Below are 20,964 nucleotides of genomic sequence, written 5' to 3' on the forward strand. Positions count from 1 at the left end.
GTCACAGTCTAGTATCCATATATTGTACTGAAGATTAAAGCAGGAGTAGAAAAAGAAAACAGTTACGCACTTTGTATTACTCTCTGATGACAGGAAATCGTTCACCAATTTCTTTTGTAAAGAATCGTCTAGTCCTGAAACCAAAATTCAAGTAAGAAAATAAATATTTGCTTGACGACGTGTTGGCACATTTGAAATGGGGAAAACCACTAGAGCATATTGATTTATTAATCATCAACTATTGGCTGTCAAACATTTGGTAATTTTAACATATAATCTTAGAATGGAAACCCGCTACATTTTTTCCATTAGTAGCAAGGGATCTTGTACATGCACCATCCCACAGACAGGATAGCACATACCACGTACGACCTTTGATATACCAGTTGTGATGCACTGGTTGGAACAAGAAATAGCCCAATGAGCACACCGATGGGGATCGATCCCAGACCGACCGTGCATCAAGCGACCACTTTACCACTGGGCTACATCCTGCCCGCATAACCAAATAAAAAATAAAGAAATGCTTTATTTAATGACGCACTCAACACATTTTATTTACGGTTATATGGTGTCAGACATATGGTTAAGGACCACACAGATTTTGAGAGGAAACCTGCTGTCGCCACTTCATGGGCTACTCTTTCCGATTAGCAGCAGGGATCTTTTATTTGCGCTTCCCTCAGGCAGGATAGCACAAACCATGGCCTTTATTGAACCAGTTATGGATCACTGGTCAGTGCAAGTGGTTTACACCTACCCACTGAGCCTTGTGGAGCACTCACTCAGGGTTTGGAGTCGGTATCTGGATTAAAAATCCCATGCCTCGACTGGGATCCGAACCCAGTACCTACCAGCCTGTAGACCGATGGCCTAACCATGACGCCACTGAGGCTGGTGCCCGCATAACCAATAAGAATGGATCCTATGACCCAGTGTACACCAAACACTGAGTTGTGACCCAGTGTACACCAAACACTGAGTTGCATATCCATAGAAATGGGGCATGATGTAATTCAGTGGTAAAGTGCTTGCCTGAGGTGTGATGTGTTGTAGGATCGATCATCCTCAGTGGACTCACCCCCCCACCCCCCACCCACACCCACATCCCAACCAGTACCCCGCAACTGGTACATTAAAAACCATGTTATGTACTGTTCTGTCTATGGGAAAGAGCATATAAAAGATCCCTTGCTGCTTATTTGGTAAGAGTTTCACCTCTATAATTTCTTGACAAAATGTCCAAATAACTATGCTGGACACCAAAATGTCCGTAATTAAAATTCTTGAGGTGTTGTTAAACACATACAGTATTCCTTTCACTTCCTCGCTCGATGCACGGTCGGTGTGGGATCGATCCCCGTCGGTGGGCCCATTGGGCTATTTCTCGTTCCAGCCAGTGCACCACGACTGGTATATCAAAGGCCTTGGTATGTACTACCCTGTCTGTGGGATGGTGCATATAAAAGATCCCTTGCTGCTAATCGAAAAGAGTAGCCCATGAAGCTCTCTCAATATCTGTGTGGTCCGTAACCATATGTCTGATGCCATATAACCATAAATAAAATGTGTTGAGTGCGTCATTGAATAAAACATTTCTTTCTTTTCCTTTCACTTCCTTTTTGGGCCTGAGGTGCTTTCATCATAGGATCGAACCACCTCAGTGGACCCATTCACTGACTGGCGTTGCTATCTCAGCCAGTGTCCAAGACTGACATATCAAAGATCGTGATATGTGCATCTGTGGTTGGTGCATATAAAAGATCCCTTGCTGCTAATGGAAAAATGTAGCAGGTTTTCTCAACAGCCAAGGATTAATAAATCAATGTGTTCTAGTGGTGTCATTAAACAAAACAAACTTTTAACTTTTAAAACTTGTTTTCCCTTTTTGTAAAGAAGATACCTCACCCTCTGTGTGAATGGTGTTGGTATCGGCATCTGCCAGTGTTAGAGCATCACCTGTCACCACATCGAGGAAGAAGTCGGCAGGGTTGTTGTGTTCTTCACATATGTAACCTGAAACAAAGAAAATCAGAAATGTTTAATTTAACAATGCCCTCAACATAACCTGAAACAAGGAAAATAAGAAATGTTTAATTTAACAATGCCCTCAACATAACCTGAAACAAAGAAAATAAGAAATGTTTAATTTAACAATGCCCTCAACATAACCTGAAACAAAGAAAATAAGAAATGTTTAATTTAACAATGCCCTCAACATAACCTGAAACAAGGAAAGAAGAGATGTTTAATTTAATAATGCCCTCAACATAACCTGAAACAAAGAAAACAAGAAATGTTTAATTTAACAATGCCCTCAACATAACCTGAAACAAGGACAGAAGAGATGTTTAATTTAACAATGTCCTCAACATAACCTGAAACAAGGAAAGAAGAGATGTTTAATTTAACAATGTCCTCAACATAACCTGAAACAAGGAAAGAAGAGATGTTTAATTTAGCAATGTCCTCAACATAACCTGAAACAAAGAAAACAAGAAATGTTTAATTTAACAATGCCCTCAACATAACCTGAAACAAGAACAGAAGAGATGTTTAATTTAACAATGTCCTCAACATAACCTTAAACAAAGAAAACAAGAAATGTTTAATTTAACAATGCCCTCAACATAACCTGAAACAAGGACAGAAGAAATGTTTTTATTTAACGATGCCCTCAATATAACCTGAAACAAGAAAACAAGAAATGTTTAATTTAACGATGCCCTCAACATAACCTGAAACAAGAAAACAATTTTTTTTAAATTTAACAGTGCCCTCAACATAACCTGAAACAAAGAAAACAAGAAATGTTTAATTTAACGATGCCCTCAACATAACCTGAAACAAGAAAACAAGAAATGTTTAATTTAACAATGCCCTCAACATAACCTGAAACAAATTTTTTATTTAACAATGCCCTCAACATAACCTGAAACAAGGAAAGAACAAATGTTTTATTTAACAATGCCCTCATCATAACCTGAAACAAGGACAGAAGAAATGTTTTTATTTAACAATGCCCTCAACATAACCTGAAACAAAGAAAACAAGAAATGTTTAATTTAACATACACTCAACATAACCTGAAACAAGGAAAGAAGAAATATTTTATTTAACGACACCCTCACCTTAACCTCAAACAAATACACACACACACACACACACACACACACACACACACACATGTATATATATATATACCATTCTTTGTCAACAAACTAACAACAATCTCAGAGCCTGTTCTTATAAAGTTTTAAAAGTCTAGATACTAGTAAAGTCTGTATTGCTGCATACTGTTGACATGCCACGTTGTTAATGAATGGATGGATGGATGGATGGATGGATGGATGGATGGATGAATGAATGTTTTAAGGACACTCCAGCATTGCCATGATGTTTTAAAAGTCTAGATACTAGTAAAGTCTGTATTGCTGCATACTGTTGACATGCCACGTTGTTAATGAATGGATGGATGGATGGATGGATGAATGAATGTTTTAAGGACACTCCAGCATTGCCATGATGTTTTAAAAGTCTAGATACTAGTAAAGTCTGTATTGCTGCATACTGTTGACATGCCACGTTGTTAATGAATGGATGGATGGATGGATGGATGGATGGATGAATGAATGTTTTAAGGACACTCCAGCATTGCCATGATGTTTTAAAAGTCTAGATACTAGTAAAGTCTGTATTGCTGCATACTGTTGACATGCCACGTTGTTAATGAATGGATGGATGGATGGATGGATGGATGGATGGATGGATGAATGAATGTTTTAAGGACACTCCAGCATTGCCATGATGTTTTGAAAGTCTAGACACTAGTAAAAGTCTGTATTGCTGCATACTGTTGACATGCCACGTTGTTAATGAATGGATGGATGGATGGATGGATGGATGGATGGATGGATGGATGAATGTTTTAAGGACACTCCAGCATTGCCATGATGTTTTAAAAGTCTAGATACTAGTAAAGTCTGTATTGCTGCATACTGTTGACATGGCATTGCCATGTTGTTAATGAATGAATGGATGGATGGATGGATGGATGGATGAATGTTTTAAGGACACTCCAGCATTGCCATGATGTTAAAGCCTTCAGACTATGTGGAATCCTCAGTCCAAACTTTTAACATTTTTATAATTGCAAGGCTAGCAGTTTGGCTGAAGAAAAGCAGCTATATATACTCTTCAAAAGAAGAAACGCAAAACCACATTGTCGTAACATTTGGAGAATTGATTTAATTATTGAATGGTGAGTCCGATAATTACCAAATGTTGCAGGATTGTTCACAATTCACTCTAGTCCATTGTGAGTAAGTGATAGGACACACCACCAAGGTCAAGGTCATCTGGAGTCAATACCGGGTGTGGCCTCCGCGTGTGTTGACAACTGCCTGGCACCGCCTGCCCATTGAAGCAACCAGAGTACGGATGACGTCCCGGGGGATGGTGGCCCACTCGGCCTGCAAGGCTGCTGCCAGCTCGGGCAGGGTCTGGGGCTGTGGTTGTCGCTGTCGGAGGCGTCGGTCCAACTCGTCCCATAGATGCTCAATTGGGTTCAAATCCGGTGATATCGATGGCCAAGGAAGGACATTAATGTTGTTGTTCTGTAGGAAAGCCGTTGTGAGACGTGCTGTGTGAGGCCTGGCGTTGTCATGTTGGAACACTGCGTTGGCGTTGGCCATAACTGGAACGATGTGTGGCCGGAGGATCTGGTCAATGTAGCCCTGTGCATTCAGGTTGCCCTGCACGTGGACCAGGTCAGTTCTGCCAGTGTGTGAGATGGCTGCCCACACCATGACACTACCCCCGCCGAATCTGTCCACTTCCTGCACGCAGTTTGCCGCATAACGTTCACCACGACGCCTATACACGCGACATCTTCCATCATGACGTCGGAGCAGAAATCGGGACTCGTCACTGAACCACACCTGTCTCCATCGCAGTTGAGGCCATTGTCGATGAATCTGGCACCACTGCAGTCGGAGTCGACGGTGTTGTGGTGTTAAGATGACACCTCGAACTGGACGTCTGGCACGAATTCCTACCTCACGTAGGCGGTTCCGTACGGTCTGGTCGGATATCCTGCGCAAACCTGGTATTGCTGCGGCTGTGGAGGTGGCAGTAGTCAATCGTTCCCGAAGGTGGCGTACCCGGATGTAGCGGTCCTGCCCGGGGGTAGTGACCCGTGGTCGACCGGATCTAGGGAGGTCATGTGTTGATCCATGTTGCTGGTAACGGTCCCACAGTCTGGAGATGGTGCTTGGGGACACATGGAATGCCCTGGCAACGGCCGTTCTGGATTCGCCTGCGTCTAGTCGGCCGATGGCATTGTTTCTCTGCGGTTCACTGAGACGTGGCATGTCCTGGATTGTCAACTGTCGGCCAGATACAGAGGCCAGGCAAGCGAACACCCTGCACTTTTATACTGTCGGTGTTCATGTTGCACGTGCAGACAACGCACGTGCAGTGGTGACATGGTTTGCACGTGGCTGCGTTTTTGCGAATATTCACATTTTGGAACTTTATTGTACAGTAGCTGCGTTTTATCGAATGTAACCGTGGGAATGTGTTTGGGACATGCAATGACCTTATATTCACAAAGCATGAACCGGTAGGAAACATAAAATCGGAGTTATAACCCATTTGTACCCTTTTGCGTTTCTTTTTTTGAAGAGTATATATTAAAAGGAGGAGACTGCTTATTTAACAATAGCTCTATTTGTTGTTGCTAGAGGCTAAATTAGTGTAATGGTGGTAGCATCACTTAATAATGACTGAATGGTGTTTATAAACTTCAGTTAATGTACTAAGTAATAGACTTATAATTAATGTCACCTTCGTTCTGGCTATAGTAGATGGGTGTTCACACAACTACTTGCTTGTACTAGTATATTGACTTAAATGCATGAATTTTCCAGAGGTACTGTGCGGACACGAAACATATGGAAGGCCAAGTGCAACATTTGTTATAATTGTGTGTAGGTAACAATACCCAAACATATCAATGTTTCCAAACATAATGTTTGTTATATAAGTATTAGGTAATAGTAGCGGAGAATTATTGACCATGTATTATTATATCTGAGATGTATGATTGAGATTTTATATTTTGTTTTCCACTCTTAAAGGCATATAGCCCCTTTCCCGGGGAGTTGTCATGTGACTATAGAAATAACCCACCTTTTCTTCCATCTCAGTAGTAATCTAGGTTACCTTTATTATAATCCTTGATTTACCTGGGTTGCGAATAGATTTGTAAACTTCCCTATGGGAATATGCCTTTAAAATTTGGAATCATGGAATTTACCATTGGTCTGTCATCTTGTGTAAACCTGAAATTACATTTACAAATTGTAGGGAGAGGCCTTGATATAGGCATTTTGCCTGTTGGCCAATCCCCAACCAGCATTATAATTGGGAATAAATATTGTTTAAACCATAAACTTTCCTGGTAATTTGGAAACATCCCCATACAGTGGGGAGCTATATGCTCTCAATGTGGCATAGCTATCGACAATCTTTCGTTTATTAACCACAATGAAATTATGAGGCATAGCATGGTCTGAACCAGAACCTGGGGGGGGGTCCGAATATAAACTAAGTGAACCCTGTTGTCTACATTGTCTCTGGACACCTATATGAATCCCCTGTGCATGCTGTAACCTCACCGTGGTGCAGGGGTGTAACATTCTCTTTAAGAATGGCCAATACAGCACAAAATTGAAATTTTGAGTAAAAGTCAGTATCTATCTGTGGTATTTGTGTTTTTGCACAGTTCTTTACTCTGTGTTTTTATTTAAATCTTGAATTTTTGTGTTGATGTTGATCGTCACTTTATTTGTTTGCATTACTATAGTTTGACACCCAATAGCCAATGTATTTGTCATGCTGGGGTGTCGTTAAATATGCATTCATTCATTCATTCCTATATGAATAGCCTAATATTACTCTGTAAAAATTTGAACCCCACCCTGAACCCCCCCCCCCCCCTCCAGCCTACACCCCTGGAATTCTGACTGGTACCATTCTGAACAAAATTAACATTGTGCCACGGTATACTGCTTCAATCTACAGTTGTAGCTAGCACCTACCAATGGAGTGAAAATGTTCCAAGGCCTTGTGGGCCGAGCCAAAGTAGACGGTTTCTCCTGCAGACAGCAGCATCAGGTTGTCAAACAGCTTGAAGATGGAGTATCGAGGCTGGTGTATGGAAAATACTATTGTCTGGCCTTTGTCACCCATCCTGAAAACATTGATGTGAAAAGCAGCGAGTGAGTGAGATGGAGTACCGAGGTTGGTGTATGGAAAATACTATTGTCTGACCTTACGATACTACACTGTGACCAAAGTGAGCTCCGTGGTCTAGTGGATAAGCTGCTGGACAATCAAGCTGACGACAGTGGTTCAAATTCCGTCAAAGCTGGCTCACACATCTATCACCCTCTGCCTATCATTATCATTATCTTAATATACTTTTTTTTGTATATATAAAGGTTAGAAGCCTCAGACTCTATTTTATGACGTATGTACATTTTTGTTTTGTTTAAAATTATCTTTGAGCTACTTTCAAGAACCAGGATGACCAGCAACACGTTATTTTGCTGTAATTCATAACTGAAGCAAAATCTTGCATGTAATGTGTAAATTATGGCAGAAAAACTAACAACCCAAAAATATTTTACACTGATGTAAAAAAAAACCACCTCAAGCGCTATGTATATCCTATTGTAGCATCAGGCGTGGATGTAGGATTTCTGAAAGTATGTGTGTGGGGGGGGGGGGGGGGGGGGGGGGGTCCGAATATGATGACTGATCTCTCCTTTTACAAAGTACAGTTAATACAATCATGTTTCCCCTTAAAGGTTATGTCGGTTTTCAAAAAGGGGGGGGGGGAGGTCCGGACTCCTGGAACCCACCCACCCCCCCCCCACCCCCACCCCACGGATCTGCTACTGAGCATGACAAAGTTGTCAGATGATTAATCATTATTAGTGTGGTCCTTAACCATATTTCTGACGCCATATAACCAAAAATAAAATGTGTTGAGTGCGTTGTTAAATAAAACATTTCTTTCTTTCTAATAGTAGTCAGTAGCTTTAATTAAAACGTACCTCTTTAAGAGCAGCATGACTGAACTGACCGTGTTTCAGGGTAAGGGTATTACCTCTTTAAGAGCAGCATCTCAGAACTGGCCGTGTTTCAGGGTAAGGGGTATTACCTCTTTAAGAGCAGCATCTCAGAACTGGCCGTGTTTCAGGGTAAGGGGTCTTACCTCTTTAAGAGCAGTGTCACTGAACTGGCCGTGTTTCAGGGTAAGGGTATTACCTCTTTAAGAGAAGCATGACATAACTGGCCGTGTTTCAGGGTAAGGGTATTACCTCTTTAAGAGCAGCATCACAGAACTGGCTGTGCTTGCATCGAGTCCGGTTGTCGGCTCATCGAGAAAGAGAACTGGGGGAGAAATAATCAGCTCCATTCCAATGTTCGTTCTCTTTCTCTCTCCACCAGACACACCGCGAATAAACTCGGTCCCCACCTGAAACAAGAGGAAGAATTTTGGAAGTAATTAAATACGTGTGTATATGAAAATAATAACCAATTATATATATAGTCACGTGAGAGTCAGAAGAACGTAAGAGCATCAAAATTCATTTTTAAAAAGCCAAGATAATGAAGTAGTTAAGATCTCGAATTTGTTTTAATGACAATGAAAGCTGAACATATTTACGATTTCTTTGTATATTTGCGGTATTTATAGCATATTAGGTGTTTTATTAGTTATTTGTTTAAATAGTTGTAGTTACAACAATTATTCATGATTAAATTAAATGCGTCATTTACGACCAACAGTATATCAAGTAAATTTAAATATTTATTCTGAAAGAACCATCACTTCTAAAACATTTCAGTTTTGCAAATCACATATTTATTTTTAAAAAGGAGAAAGCTAATAAATAGAAAATATTTAGAAGCAAACATTCAAAAAGGATTACAAGTAGAAGTACGTATTAATAAAATCACCGCTTAAACAAAATGTTACGTGAAAAAAATGTTATTTTACTTTTGTTAATAATAATACGATAAATAAAATCACCAACTAAACAAAATAATAATGTAAAAAAAACTCCTCTGACTCGTGAAATCCTTGTTTTCTTTGACCCATCCCTGATTTTTTGTGACCTTATCTGGTGCAGGGTTTCTGCCAAACGGTAAAATGGTTATGGTACCATACGCAAATATTTTTGCAGAATGTTTTTTAAGTTAACTTTTTTACAAAATTAATTACTCTTATCATTACTGTATGATTTTCTTAATCCTAACCCTAAACTTAACCCATTTTCTTTCTGAGGGAGGACCCCCCCCCCCCCCCCCCCCCCCCATATCTCTGTTTTTATCTGGCAGAAACACTGTGGTGGTAGTGCTCAATGTTCGTTGTTTGATGATGGTGCATCAGAATCAGACGACTTGTCCATACAAAACCTCTTTTTCTAGGTAAGTATTCGTTCCTGATGAGTCATCAGAAAAGCTGATGTCAGGTTGTGTGCAGTGTTCTTTTCGTATTCTTTGTGCAGATAGTTCCTGGTTCTGCTGCCTCAGGGTGTACTTCATTAGTTTCAAGAATACCTGGTTTATCAGCTAGTGCGACAGACAAACCAGAATAGTTAAGCAAACTGAAACTGGTATCCTTATATGAAGAAACTATGTTCAGCACCTTATTGGTTTGGGATACATCGGGTTCAAGTGAAGCTCATTCAAAGGATATAGGGTTTACATTTCCAATGAGGGTGTGTACTGAATATCAAATTCAGAAGTAGTGAACACTACATGTATACCATGTCCACCTGTTGAGTTAGCAGGATTCTCTCCAGGTTATATTGAGTGAACAGTGATCTCGCCAGGTTACAACGTGTGTTCAGTGATCTCTCCAGATTATGTTGTGTGTCCAGTGATCTCTCCAGGCTCTATTGTGTGTCCAGTGATCTCTCCAGGTTCTGTTGTGTGTCCAGTGATCTTTCCAGGTTCTATTGTGTGTTGGGTGTACTCTGGGTTCTGTTGTGTGTTCAGTGCACATTCCTGGTTTTATTGTGTATTTGGTGATCTCTCCGGGTTCTGTTGTGTGTCCAGTGATCTCTCCAGGTTATATTGTGTGTTCAGTGATCTCTTCAGGTTCCGTTGTGTGTCCGGTGATCTCTCCAAGTTCTATTGTGTATCCAGTGATCTGTCCAGGTTCTATTGTGTGTCCAGTGATATCTCCAGGTTCTGTTGTGTGTTCAGTGATCTCTCCATGTAATGTTCAGGTTTTGTTGTGAGTTCTCTATTATGTTCAGGTTCTGTTGTGAGTGCTAGCTCATGTTCAGGTTCTGTTGCAAGTGACTGGATAAAAGCTGTGGTATGTGCTGTCCTGTCTGTTGGGAAGTGCATATAAAAGATACCTTTCTGCATTAGGAAAAATGTAGCGGATTTCCTCTGATGACTATGAGTCATAATAACCAAATGTTTAACATCCAATAGCCGATGATTAATTAATCAATGTGCTCTAGTGATGTTGTTAAAACAAACAAATAAACTGTTGCAAGTGCTATGTCACGTTCATTTTCTATGGTAATTATTTTCTCATGTTCAGCTTTTTGCTATGTTATGTTCAGGTCTTGTTGTCACTGATGTGCCAAGTTCTGTTGTGTATGCTACGAGGGGTGATTGATAAGTTCGTGGCCTAAGGCAGAAGTACATGAGCTGCACATGTTTCAATGAATTTGAGTGCAGTTCAACTTGTTGAATGATTACACAGAATGTTTGAAGTTGAGTTGTTTTTCTGTTAGAGACAATTAAACATTGAGCATCGGTGGTTTCTGATAATATGGGCAACATCGGCCATCGTGCGGTCATTCGCTACCTCGGTCTCAAGGGCTTAACACCCAAGGAGATCCATGAAGACATAGTGATCACACTAGGGGAGGATTCCCCTTCATACAGCATGGTGAAGAAGTCGGCTGCTGAATTCAAACGTGGCAGAGAGTCTGGAAGACGACCCCCGTCCGGGAAGGCCAATCACCGTCACCACACGAGACCATTGCCACGATACATGACATCATCATGGCAGACAGACGAGTAACGGAGCGTTACATTGCCACTGAGTTGGGTATTTCCCAGGAACGCGTCCATGCAGTCATCCACAACGAACTTCAAATGTCCAAGGTGTCAGCACGTTGAGTCCCAAAGTTCCTTGGACCTGATCTGAAGCGGACTAGGCTCAACATGTCAAGGGGAAATCTTGCCATTTTTTAGGCGGATCCCAACAGTTTTCTTCGGTAATTTGTGACTATGGATGAGACCTGCGTCCATCACATCCAACCAGAGACGAAGCAACAATTGAAGCAGTGGAAACACCCAGGTTTTCCGCCTCCGAAAAAAGCCAAGACTGTGATGGTGCTGGCCTCCATTTTCTGGGATGCAGAAGGAGTGCTGTTGGTGGACTACCTAGGCAAGGGTCACACTATCACCGGGGCCTATTATGCTGATCTTCTGAGACAGCTACGGGAATAAATCAAGCAGATTCGGCGTGGAAAGCTGACAAGAGGAGTGCTCTTCCTCCAGGACAATGCTCCGGCACACACGTCCACAGTGGTCATAGCTGCTATTCAGAAATGTGGATTCAAACTTGTCGAACACTCACCCTATTCTCCGGATTTGGTTCCTACTACCTCTTCTCGAAAATGAAAAAGGAGCTCGGTGATCATCATTTTGCCACAGATGATGATATTATGAATGCTGTGGACCACTTTCTGAGGGCCCAAAATGGCGCCTTCTACACAGAAGGGATCCGTCTGCTCCATGACCGCTGGACTAAGTGTGTTAATGTAGGAGGGGACTATGTTGAAAAATTACTGTATTTGATTTTCTAAAACTGACTCCTTCTACCTTAGGCCACGAACTTATCAATCACCCCTCGTATACTATATATCATGTTCAGGTCCTGTTCTGTGTGCTATGTTGATGTTGTGCTAATATTTTGGTGTGTGTGTGTGTGTGTGTGTGTGTGTGTGTGTGTGTGTGTGTGTGTGTGTGTGTGTGAGTGTGTGTGTATGTTGTGTCATGTTCATGTTCAACATTATGTTGCTTAGCTTAGCTTAGTAGTAACTAGTTTAACGTGTCCATAGTCCATATACCACTAGGGTTTTGAACACGTCTATCCCAAGTCCGGCCTCCGATAGGATCGGGGATCTGACTCGGGGATATTCTGTTGCAAATATTTGTCAACTGTAAAGTTAATCAAAGTTCATAAATTTTGCTATCGTTTATGTTGAGGCCACATTCACTTTATTCGCCTTTTAACCTTGCGTCTGATTACACTGTCTTTTGTTATTGGACTTTGTCCTGGATAACTTACAATGACGTTTGTATGTGCAATATTATTAATTCATAATGCCTACATTAGGGCAATCCTGTAGATCTTCAAAGGCAGCTGAAAAGCGGAACTTGATCACCGTAACATATAATTAAATACATGTAGGCTACATCCAAAATCAGTATATTCTTGCACTGTGGTCGTATATGCCACATACAACATTATTATGAATTAAAATTGTATCTACAGATACAAATTACATGTTGGAAACTTTGCTTCAATTAAAAACATTTCAAAATAGATATTTGTTTTTCAAGAAAATTCACCAAAACATGTTTATTATTATAATTATGGTGCACATAAAATAGCAAACCATACAAACATTAATATTACTGCAATTCCTATTTATAGATATACAGATACCATTCTTGTCTGCTGCCAAATGGTTCGTTGCATGCAGTACCAAATATTTCTCTTAAATAGACCGGGCTCTCACAACGACAAAAGTCATATTATTTTTAGGATTCAAACACATAAAAATATTGACATAATGCATGCTCTATTGTACTTCGCATTTGTAATTTCTATCACAGACCGATAACAAAGAATACATATGTGTCGTATTTGGCACATACGACCTATGTCAGACATAATTATATAACAAATTGTATTTAAAAAGGGTGTATCTACCACACACGACCAGTCGTGTTCATATAATGGACAGCAAGCAAATCGGAGGAAAGTCGTATGTGTCAGTTACGTCTATTTTCGTGCAAATTGGTATCTGTAATTCACTAACGACCATTTAAATTCTTCTGTATAAGCGATGCAATTAGGGACACAGCTACGATTTTTTTGTGACAATATGTAATCGGGGGTGGCGATTCCGAATATGCAAAAAAGACGTTTTAGGTCGTATTTGCCACTTACGACCTTTTAGCTCTCACGCGACGATATATATATACTATTGTTGTCACGTGTCATTATTTTAGAAATGTATTGAACATGGAATTAACTTTTTAAGCAAGTTTAACTGTGATCTATGTTTTATTGATGTAGGACTTATAGTTATGAGAAATGCTAAACTCAGACTCCCAACTGTCACGGCGAATTTAGCCAACTCTCCGATCTCACGATTTCTACGATTGTACAGTTTGTCTGGCTAGTCTGAGCACTCTTAAGCTGTATCCTAACCGGTAGTTAGGATGCTGCAATGGAAATCAATGATTCCCTAAAACTAATCGCTCGCATCGCTCGCGTCACTTGCGGCCGGTTAGGATACAGCTTTATAAAGCGACGTATACAACTCGTATGACCGATTGTCTAACTTAGTCATCACAGTTAGAAGTCTTATCCTAGCATCTCATAACTTTAAGTCCTAAACGCAAACATTTACGGTAAAGCCACTCTGCTATATTTACACGTAAGTCTAGCCTATTTGTGATAAATAACTACAAATTAATTGATTAATTCTGTATATTATAATCTTTTCAAAATTAACTCGATCATCAATATCAAAATTGTAATGTGTTGCTAATCTGTGTAAACAGTGCTTTCCTTCAGAATCCTTGGCAAAAACTATGAAGTACAAAACATAGATAGAATACATTAATTGTGTATTCATTAAAACAGGGGGCGGGATTTGGCTCAGTCGGTTGAGTGTTCGCTTGAGGTGCTTGCATCGCAGGATCGAACCACCTGGGTGAATCCATTCAACTGATTGGGGGCTTTTCTCGTTCCAACCAGTGCACCACAATTGGTTAACGGCCGTGATATGTGCTTTCCAGTCTGTGGGAAAGTTTATATAAAAGATCCCATGCTGCTAATGGAAAAATGTAGCAGGTTTCCTATGATGACTATGAGTCAGAATTACCAAATGTTTGACATTCAATAGCCGATGATTAATTAACCAATGTGTTCTAGTGGTGCCGTTAAACAATTATTTGTTTTTTAACTTTCATTAAAATAGTTCTTTGTCAATATGAAGATGCAATTCAGGATGAAGCTTGCGATGTCACACAATATTATATTTTGCAATAATGTAAATTTATAAATATACTCTTCAAAAAAAGAAACGCAAAAGGGTACAAATGGGTTATAACTCCGATTTTATGTTTCCTACCGGTTCATGCTTTGTGAATATAAGGTCATTGCATGTCCCAAACACATTCCCACGGTTACATTCGATAAAACGCAGCTACTGTACAATAAAGTTCCAAAATGTGAATATTCGCAAAAACGCAGCCACGTGCAAACCATGTCACCACTGCACGTGCGTTGTCTGCACGTGCAACATGAACACCGACAGTATAAAAGTGCAGGGTGTTCGCTTGCCTGGCCTCTGTATCTGGCCGACAGTTGACAATCCAGGACATGCCACGTCTCAGTGAACCGCAGAGAAACAATGCCATCGGCCGACTAGACGCAGGCGAATCCAGAACGGCCGTTGCCAGGGCATTCCATGTGTTCCCAAGCACCATCTCCAGACTGTGGGACCGTTACCAGCAACATGGATCAACACGTGACCTCCCTAGATCCGGTCGACCACGGGTCACTACCCCCGGGCAGGACCGCTACATCCGGGTACGCCACCTTCGGGAACGATTGACTACTGCCACCTCCACAGCCGCAGCAATACCAGGTTTGCGCAGGATATCCGACCAGACCGCACGGAACCGCCTACGTGAGGTAGGAATTCGTGCCAGACGTCCAGTTCGAGGTGTCATCTTAACACCACAACACCGTCGACTCCGACTGCAGTGGTGCCAGATTCATCGACAATGGCCTCAACTGCGATGGAGACAGGTGTGGTTCAGTGACGAGTCCCGATTTCTGCTCCGACGTCATGATGGAAGATGTCGCGTGTATAGGCGTCGTGGTGAACGTTATGCGGCAAACTGCGTGCAGGAAGTGGACAGATTCGGCGGGGGTAGTGTCATGGTGTGGGCAGCCATCTCACACACTGGCAGAACTGACCTGGTCCACGTGCAGGGCAACCTGAATGCACAGGGCTACATTGACCAGATCCTCCGGCCACACATCGTTCCAGTTATGGCCAACGCCAACGCAGTGTTCCAACATGACAACGCCAGGCCTCACACAGCACGTCTCACAACGGCTTTCCTACAGAACAACAACATTAATGTCCTTCCTTGGCCATCGATATCACCGGATTTGAACCCAATTGAGCATCTATGGGACGAGTTGGACCGACGCCTCCGACAGCGACAACCACAGCCCCAGACCCTGCCCGAGCTGGCAGCAGCCTTGCAGGCCGAGTGGGCCACCATCCCCCGGGACGTCATCCGTACTCTGGTTGCTTCAATGGGCAGGCGGTGCCAGGCAGTTGTCAACACACGCGGAGGCCACACCCGGTATTGACTCCAGATGACCTTGACCTTGGTGGTGTGTCCTATCACTTACTCACAATGGACTAGAGTGAATTGTGAACAATCCTGCAACATTTGGTAATTATCGGACTCACCATTCAATAATTAAATCAATTCTCCAAATGTTACGACAATGTGGTTTTGCCTTTCTTCTTTTGAAGAGTATATATACTAATTTTTAAAATGAAATTATTGATAAAAAAATTTGTGTGGGCTTCTAATTATAATCTTTACATTTCAAAACAAAAGTGAATAAATATTTTGTTTATTATCCAACTCTGAGACAGCCCCTTTAAGACAAGTCTTAGTGTTAAACTTAGGGTGGTTTTCCATGTGAGCAGGTTTTGACACAGTGCGCGGAATGCAAAAAAAAAAAACGGACGCATAATAATTTTCTTGTATGGACCTCCCAAGCACCATTTAACTAAGTGACAGTCACACATTTCATATTTTATTGAAAATCTCCTGTTACTTATACCATCTTGTCACGTTTATACTATTTATTATGTGTGTTCCTCTAACGCCGTTGTGGAACGGCCTGAGTGTAATAAAGTTCTGGACCCATATTCACAAAATATCGTAAGCCTAGTTTTACACGTAAACGTAAATCTACGACTGAAGAGCTATTCACGAAACAACGAAAACGTAAGTTACGTGTAAAGTTGGACGTAAATATAAGAGTGCCTCAGGTTGCAACTAACGCTGCACGTAAGTTGTGTACATATAATAAATCAAGCACGATCGCCGTTATTTACTATTATTTACGGAAACTAGCAGCATTTCCAATAAATGAAGCAGTTTGCTATGGCGAACGCCCATGGATTGAACATATTTTTGTTCGTGATCGAACGGATGTTTTCGACTTGGCCAATTTCTCCTGAGTTATCTTTTCCTTTTTAAGAAATGTCCTCAAGTTCGTACCAAAACGCGGATCCCCACCAATACCAAAATGCCATGGTTCACTGTTCGCAATGTTATTGTTAGCAGACGACAAACAAAATTGCGTTTTGCGCATTTGTTATTTACCCGGTAGCCATCGTTTCTAATGTGTTTTTATTAATTACTCCAGTGAGAATGTTAAATCGTAGATTTACGTCCAACTAAGTTACGTTTACATTTACGACCATCTTTGAGAATAAGGTGCTTCTTGCACGTAAACGTAAATCTACGGCACACGTAAGTGCTAGTCGTAGACGTAAATTTACACTTTTTTGTGAATATGGGTCCTGTTCTGTTCTGTTCTGTTCTGTTCTGTTTTATACTGACAAATGATGCCTCAATTAAATCCAGTGTCCGAGTTTTCTTTTATTTAAGCACGTTTACTAAATTGCTCAACTTATTTGACTACGTATATATAATTATGTAACATAGCCTATCATATTATGATAACCCTACCTTTCTGTCTGCACATTCTGTAAGGCCAAGTTCGTGTATCACCTGGTCAACACGCAGACGTCGTTGTTGCTTAGTAACAGATGACGGCAATCGCAGTGCTGCTGAGAAACTGAGGTTTTCTCTGATTGTTAATGTTCCCATGACAACGTCGTCCTAAAACAAATAAACAGTAAATTACTGTGTAAGAAGCTTTTGGCACATTTTATCTTTATCTTTCTTTCCTTTTTAAAAACAAAAAATATATTATTTTTTTTTTTTTTTTTTATTTACTTTTTATTGTAGTGTATGTTTTTGCGTGTGCGCACGTGCATGACGTTTTAATATTATGTTTACTTTTTTTCTCTTTTTTTTTCATTTTATTTATTTCAAACTGTTTTAACACAATGAAAAAATACTATTCGAAGTAAATTTTAGTTCGCAATTGGAATGTAGGCCCTATATTTATTTATTTTTAAATAGCTTTATAATTTGTTCTTCTTCATAAAACTTTTAAGTTTTAAGTGTTTTTATGTGAAAATTTAACTTGGTAACAGGAAGAAAACGGTTGTTGTTTTGTTTGTTTGTTGTTTTCTGTTTTTGTTTGTTTGTTTGTTGGGGGGGGGGTGTTGTTTTTTGGGGGTGGAGGGGTAAAGGGAAAATATATTGTGGATGGGTTAAACATTAGCAAATAACAAAACTACCCTGATGTTAGGCTATTCAATGGATTTTCAAAATGAATATGGCTGCACCTGTACGACATATCCCACCATGCATTTGTAGTTCTCTGGGGGAGGAGAACCATCCAGAAGTACATCTCCTGAAACATCTTTAGGATCCTTTCTGCCAGCGAGAACATCCAGTAACCTAATAAAGTAACACGGTAATAAGTGGTATACAGAGACATGGTTGTTGGGGGGAGGCAGGGGGGGGGGGTGCGGATCGGCGCAATTTCCGTCAGTACATGCCTACGATATCTTCTAAAAAGAAAGAAAGAGTTTTATTTAACGACGCACTCAACACATTTTATTTACGGTTATATGGCGTCAGACATATGGTTAAGGACCGCACAGATTTAAGAGGAAACCCGTTGTCGCCACTACATGGGCTACTCTTCCGATTAGCAGCAAGGGATTTTTTATTTGCGCTTCCCACAGGCAGGATAGCGCAAACCATGGCCTTTGTTGAACCAGTTATGGATCACTGGTCGGTGCAAGTGGTTTACACCTACCCATTGAGCCTTGCGGAGCACTCACTCAGGGTTTTGGAGTCGGTACCTGGATTAAAAATCCCATGCCTCGACTGGGATCCGAACCCAGTACCTACCAGCCTGTAGACCGATGGCCTGCCACGGCGCCACCGAGGTCGGTAATATCTTTTAAAGGTTTTAAATACAGAAGGACGAAGGAGAAGAACTGTTTTAAAAAAAACGACGAACTTAACAAATTATATTTACGGTTATATGACGTCGGACATATAGATAAGGACCACACAGATATTGAGGGAGGAACCCCGCTGTACGCCAATAACCCGCTCAAGGCTACTCTTTTCGATTTGCAGCAAGGGATCTTTTATTATGCACCCATTCCGATACGATAGGCTAGCACAGTACCACGGCCTGTTCAATGTACCAATCGAGAAATAGCCCGATGAGCCGTGATCGACACGTGGTACTATCGTCCTGTACGACCGAGCATAACAAATATCTTGTTCTGGTGTACCATAGCTTGGTGAAATTTATACTGTAAACTACGAGCATGAAAAGGCCTGATGCTGCGGTGAATAAAATGACATGGTAATGTTATAGCCATAAACACTAACAATGATAAAGGACCTGTTCCTGCTGTATGGCAATTAATGAAATACTTCAAATGAATGACATGACTAAGGCATTGATACCAATATACGTCGACAAATGGTTCCAGTTAATGATCCTGCCAACGCAGTGTTCCATGACAACGCCAGGCCTCAGCACAGCAAACGTACTCACAACGGCTATCTCCTACAGAACAACAACATACAAATGTCCTTCTTTAGGCTCCATCGATAATCACTTGATATTTCGAACCCAATTTGAGCATCTATGGGACGAGTTTGACCGAACGCTTCCGACAGCGACAACCACGAGCCCCCAGAACCATGCCCCGAGCTGTACAGCAGCCTGGCAGGCCCGAGTGGGTCCACCCATCCCCCGTGACGACGTTCATCCGTACTCTGGTTGCCCCCCTCAATGGCAGGGCCTGGTGCCGAGGCAGTTGTCAAACACACGCGGATAGCCCACCCGGTATTGACTCCAGATGACCTTGACCTTGGTGGTGTGTCCTATCACTGTACTACATACAAATGGACTAGAGTGAATTGTGAACAATCCTGCAACATTTGGTAATTATCGGACTCACCATTCAATAATTAAATCAATTCCCCAAATGTTACGACATGTGGTTTTGCCTTTCTTCTTTTGAAGAGTATATATACTAATTTTTAAAATGAATTATTGATAAAAAACATTTGTGTGGGCTTCTAATTATAATCTTTACATTTCAAAACAAAAGTGAATAAATATTTTGTTTATTATCCAACTCTGAGACAGCCCCTTTAAGACAAGTCTTAGGGTTAACTTAGGGGGTTAGGGTGGTTTTTTCCATGTGAGCAGGTTTTGACACAGTGCGCGGAATGCAAAAAAAAAAAAAACGGACGCATAATAATTTTCTTGTATGGACCTCCCAAGCACCATTTAACTAAGTGACAGTCACACATTTCATATTTTATTGAAAATCTCCTGTTACTTATACCATCTTGTCACGTTTATACTATTTATTATGTGTGTTCCTCTAACGCCGTTGTGGAACGGCCTGAGTGTAATAAAGTTCTGGACCCATATTCACAAAATATCGTAAGCCTAGTTTTACACGTAAACGTAAATCTACGACTGAAGAGCTATTCACGAAACAACGAAAACGTAAGTTACGTGTAAAGTTGGACGTAAATATAAGAGTGCCTCAGGTTGCAACTAACGCTGCACGTAAGTTGTGTACATATAATAAATCAAGCACGATCGCCGTTATTTACTATTATTTACGGAAACTAGCAGCATTTCCAATAAATGAAGCAGTTTGCTATGGCGAACGCCCACGGATTGAACATATTTTTGTTCGTGATCGAACGGATGTTTTCGACTTGGCCAATTTCTCCTGAGTTATCTTTTCCTTTTTAAGAAATGTCCTCAAGTTCGTACCAAAACGCGGATCCCCACCAATACCAAAAATGCCATGGTTCACTGTTCGCAATGTTATTGTTAGCAGACGACAAACAAAATTGCGTTTTGCGCATTTGTTATTTACCCGGTAGCCATCGTTTCTAATGTGTTTTTATTAATTACTCCAGTGAGAATGTTAAATCGTAGATTTACGTCCAACTAAGTTACGTTTACATTTACGACCGTCTTTGAGAATAAGGTGCTTCTTGCACGTAAACGTAAATCTACGGCACACGTAAGTGCTAGTCGTAGACGTAAATTTACACTTTTTTGTGAATATGGGTCCTGTTCTGTTCTGTTCTGTTCTGTTCTGTTTTATACTGACAAATGATGCCTCAATTAAATCCAGTGTCCGAGTTTTCTTTTATTTAAGCACGTTTACTAAATTGCTCAACTTATTTGACTACGTATATATAATTATGTAACATAGCCTATCATATTATGATAACCCTACCTTTCTGTCTGCACATTCTGTAAGGCCAAGTTCGTGTATCACCTGGGTCAACACGCAGACGTCGTTGTTGCTTAGTAACAGATGACGGCCAATCGCAGTGCTGCTGAGAAACTGAGGTTTTCTCTGATTGTTAATG

The 20,964-nt window shown here is 40.9% G+C and overlaps 1 protein-coding gene across 1 annotated transcript in view; it reads right to left on the minus strand.

Annotated features, from left to right (window-relative positions):
* The window catches only part of LOC121379758 (broad substrate specificity ATP-binding cassette transporter ABCG2-like), a 61,038-nt gene that overhangs the window by 16,665 nt on the left and 23,409 nt on the right, over positions 1–20,964 (minus strand). The window contains exons 4-8 of the mRNA XM_041508408.1: positions 17,143–17,295; positions 8,391–8,548; positions 7,104–7,255; positions 1,909–2,016; positions 71–134 (exon numbers count right to left, since the gene is read on the minus strand). Of these exons, the coding sequence (XP_041364342.1) occupies positions 71–134; positions 1,909–2,016; positions 7,104–7,255; positions 8,391–8,548; positions 17,143–17,295 (635 nt within the window). The remainder of the gene's footprint in view (positions 1–70; positions 135–1,908; positions 2,017–7,103; positions 7,256–8,390; positions 8,549–17,142; positions 17,296–20,964) is intronic.

The sequence above is a fragment of the Gigantopelta aegis genome, chromosome 8 (assembly GCF_016097555.1).
Source record: "Gigantopelta aegis isolate Gae_Host chromosome 8, Gae_host_genome, whole genome shotgun sequence".
NCBI lineage: Eukaryota > Metazoa > Mollusca > Gastropoda > Neomphalida > Peltospiridae > Gigantopelta > Gigantopelta aegis.